Source organism: Malus domestica, chromosome 04, assembly GCF_042453785.1.
Source record: "Malus domestica chromosome 04, GDT2T_hap1".
NCBI lineage: Eukaryota > Viridiplantae > Streptophyta > Magnoliopsida > Rosales > Rosaceae > Malus > Malus domestica.
In genome coordinates this window covers 8,800,318-8,804,399 of record NC_091664.1, presented here as the reverse complement: position 1 = coordinate 8,804,399, position 4,082 = coordinate 8,800,318, and the positions used below count along the sequence as shown (strand labels likewise).

Sequence of the window (4,082 nt, the reverse complement as noted above, 5' to 3'; positions counted from 1 at the left end):
AAACAAGGTGCTTCCAAGCATTTTTTGTTTTTTTTGGAGTAGCTGAGACTTGAGATGATACTTGTCACTTTTTGTATGTATGACACTGTCACTCCTTAAGTATGTGCCGGTTGCTGCCGGATTCATATAGGGGCCTGTATGCCTTTTATTATTACACATGAGAAATTGTCCAATGTTCTTTTGATCTTCTCTTTGAGCATGACTGTCACGACGAGAGCGAAAAACGCTTGACAACTTGCTCCAAAAACGACTTGCCAAAATTGCGTGCGAACGCTATCTTTGCCTTAAGAGATGCTTATGGATTTCGAGACTTGAATTAAAACATTAGAAATGAATGCAAATAGTTGAATTTAAACAGAATTTTCTTCCATTTTCTGATAATATCTGCACATAACCACTGTTTGTAAATGCAGACTAACAAATGCAGAGAGGGAGAAGGAGGGAGGGAGGGAGGGAGGGAGGGAGAGAGAGAGAGATGAACAGCCATATCATATATAACAATGGAATTTTCAGCTACATGATCCATTAATACAAAGTAGAACAAATGACCAATCAAATAGATAATGTGACTTCACTTCACTTGACTTATTTAAATAAAGAATTTCAACATTACATAAAGAATCAAAGAATAAACAGAAATTCGATTGACTCTGAATACTAACAACAACATGGACTGCAAAGAATTGAAATCAAATATCAACCTACAACTGCTGTAATTCTTACAAAACAAATGATTCTGACACTATCGGACGAAGATTTATCTGCAACAAAAGAATGAATGAATACTTGTGACAGATTTCCCCTACCTACAAAGAATTCTGTATCCCTTTTTTCTGTATGCAACAATGGAATCAAAAGTGACTGTATTGTGTACGAAGAAACTAAAATCCACGGCTATTTAACTTGGTTGCGAAAATGATGACGAGCTGCCTGCTGCTGCATCAACTGGTGTCCATGCTGAGACTGTGTAAAGAGGCTGATCCATCCAACTTAGAGTAAGTGCTTCTGCTGCTCCGTTTTTCTCTTGCTTCTTCACGGTGTAATTCTCACTAGCATACATCTTTAACAGAAACTGGCTCTGAAGCATTTCCCTCTCCGTTATCCCTACGCATCGAAACCCTTCTTGCTCCATCAACTTCCTCCACTTCTCAAAGCTCTCGTGCCTCTCCAGCCTGTCGCTTCCTTCACAAGCAATGATGTTCCTAATTTCTTGTGCAAACATCTCCTCTACTTTGATCCTGGCCTGGCTCTCCAAGGGAAGACTAGAACCAATCGAGTCAAAGATGGCAGAGTAGTACTTCAATGAGTTGGAGACTCTTGTCTCCAACTTAGACTCATTGTGCTCGGCCTCTTGCTCTGCCATAAGGACTAATGTCGGGTTTGTACTTCGAATGAGTCCCAAAAAATCCCTCAGCGCTCCTCCTGTCGTGTCATAAAGCGTCTTGTGCAGTTGGAAAACACAATTCACAGCCACACTCTCATGCTCCTTGACATGAAGCATCCAAAGCCTCACATCCTCCAACCTATCCACAACCGGGTGGAACTCAAAAGGTAGGTTCAGTGCCCCAGCAAATCCAGCAAGCCTATCTCCTGTCTCGTTGAGCTCTTGCTTCGACTCCCCTATCCCCGTGATCCTAACATGGCTCGGAGGATTGGTCCTTGACACCAAACTCTGGAACAAACTGGGCCACTGCAGCCCTTGCTTGATGTCGAAATCTATGATGTGAACCCTGTCCTTCCCTTCAAAAGCTCTCAGCAGTATCTCATTTGAAGTGAAATGAACAAATTTTGGAATTGGGCTAACCTGGTTTAGAAGCCTCAGCTCAATCCCAGAGTCCTCATCCCTTCGATCAAACTTTCGAGGAGCGTTGATCTGAAACACATGAGGCCAAAGCCTTGTGACTCTCAGAGATAATGCCTCAGTGTAATAAGCAGAAAGCCGGCTTATAGCGCTTCCTTTCGGCGAAGCAAGCTCCCCCAACTTAGCTATAAAATGGTTGATTGCTGCAATGTTCTTCAACCCAATTGCCTCCACACAAGCTGTAAGCAAGCTGACAAGCTCAAACCCTAGATGCTCTGCCTCACTCTCATCATCCTCCTCCTCCTCTGCCACAACCCCTGCTCCTCCATGTGGGACAAAAGGATTCCGAGTACCGTTACCCGTGTCGTGTTCGGAGGCACTCACATTTACCCTCAAAGCCAAGCTCTGGCTCTCCGATGAAGTACTCGACCCTGCTGACCCTTCCCCCACCAGTCCACGGCTAGCCTCGCCGCCGCCATCCTTCTTCCCCAAGTCAGTAATTTCAGTCACAATTGAGTCCAACCAAGGATTGTTCGACAACGGAAGAGGCTGCGAAATCTCCTCTGCCGGAACATAACAAACCCTCTCTTCATCCCCTGAACATGTCAGAGAGAACGGAGGCTGAGTCGTCGTTGGAGGGAGATGGAAGCCAGGCTGAAACCAAAAATTCCCACCACCCAATTGGCCTAAACTCAAACCACCGCCGCCTTCGCCGTCACCGCCATTATCCCCACAACCCCTTTTCCTCTTTGCCCTTTTTCTGAAAGACTCATCATCATCCACCGGGTCCGCGAACCTCTTCCCTCTCTTCTTCTCCCCCCAAAACTGTTCATGATTCTCCTTCCCTGTCTCCACGAACGCCGCTGTTGCCGTCACAGGACCGCTGGTAGCCAGAGGAGGCAGCCGGATGCTCTGCTTCAGAGAACAACCGCCCGCCTTCGAATCGATCGATTTCTCAACCGAAAGCCCCACAGGCCTAATGGGTTGCGACCTTGAGGTGTCCTTGCGGGGAAAACTGCATGGTAAGTCCAATCTCTGCGTGCTCATCGATGGTAGCTGGAAACTGCAAGCTTGTAACTGGGCCGCTGCTTCACTCCTCAATCTATGCCTTGGTGACAACAATGTGGAACTAGAGCACCCAGCCAACATATTCTATGATCTTCCTAATTTTTTTTTTCAATTTTCTTCTGGTAATCTTTGGTTAATTTCTGTGCAGCTAAAGATCCACCCACCCAATGTTTTTTGTTTCAATTTCTTTTTTGATCTCCCTAGCTTTCTCTTCTTCTTTTCGGGTTTCGAAAAATGTATGAACTTTTGAATGAATGTGTGAGATTAAAAGAGAAAATCCAGAGAGATAGACTATGTGAGTGAGTGTGTGAAAAAATCAACAAATAGGAATCCGATGAGTGAATAAATCAATCAAATGGTGTTTGTGTGTAAGTGTTGTTTTTCCTATATGTGTGTTTTTTTAATGCAACAAAGAAGAGATTATGCTAAAAAATTCCAAACCCAAATCAAAGAATCAAAGAATTTTCATAAATTCCTACAACAACAAGATCATCGGATTCCGAAACGTTCAAAGAAAGCTCATTGGGAAGAAGAAAAGGTCTGATTTTGGATCACCATGGAGAAAAAAACGGAGTGATATGGAATAATGCAGATACATACATGGCGGATGATCAAACTCTGAGAAACTTTGAGGCCCAGACCAGCATTTGAATCCCCCATGGAAAACAACACCATGGATGAAGCAGAACCCAAAAACACTTTAAGCTTGCATGCGTGAAAAAGATGAAGATCAAGCAGCTCTCTCTCTCTCTCTCTCTCTCTCTCTGTCACTCTCTGTCACTCTCTCTCTACCCAAAAGAACCGAAAACCATAGAACACTTGTGTTTTTATATATTAACAGGGCTTTTGGCCCTCTCTTTCTCTTTCTCTCTCTCTCTCTCTCTCTCTCTCTCTCTCTCTCTCTCTCTCTCTCTCTCTAGACAATCTCCATGACTGTCTCGATCATGGAAATTTTTATTTAATTTTGTAAATTGTGAAAAAAATGGAGGGCAAAGAGGAGTGAAAAGGGTGTTGGGAAAAGACTGAGGGGGGAGTTGGGATTTGTGGGCCGTGTGATTGAGATCCGACGGCGGAGAGAGATGGGGTATATGACCGTTGGGGGTTGTCGGTGAAATATGACCGTTGGGGGGAAGGGGGGGTTTGGTGTACGGAAATGGGGTTGTGTGGACACGTAGTGCGCACGTGCCTGTGCCTGCTTTCCTCCTGCCTGCAC

At 44.6% G+C, this 4,082-nt stretch overlaps 1 protein-coding gene across 1 annotated transcript; it reads right to left on the bottom strand.

Moving 5' to 3' along the window:
• Window positions 1-557: 557 nt before the first annotated feature.
• On the bottom strand, window positions 558-3,839 carry LOC103433022 (scarecrow-like protein 28). The gene has a single exon (XM_008371249.4). The coding sequence runs from the start codon at window positions 2,948-2,950 to the stop codon at window positions 899-901; it is 2,052 nt and encodes a 683-aa protein (XP_008369471.2). The 5' UTR covers window positions 2,951-3,839; the 3' UTR covers window positions 558-898.
• Between the last annotated feature and the right edge of the window lie 243 nt (window positions 3,840-4,082).

What these genes read in the sequence shown, in the direction of transcription:
- LOC103433022 (XM_008371249.4), bottom strand. Translation starts at nt 2,950, where the DNA reads ATGTTGGCTGGGTGCTCTAGTTCCACATTGTTGTCACCAAGGCATAGA.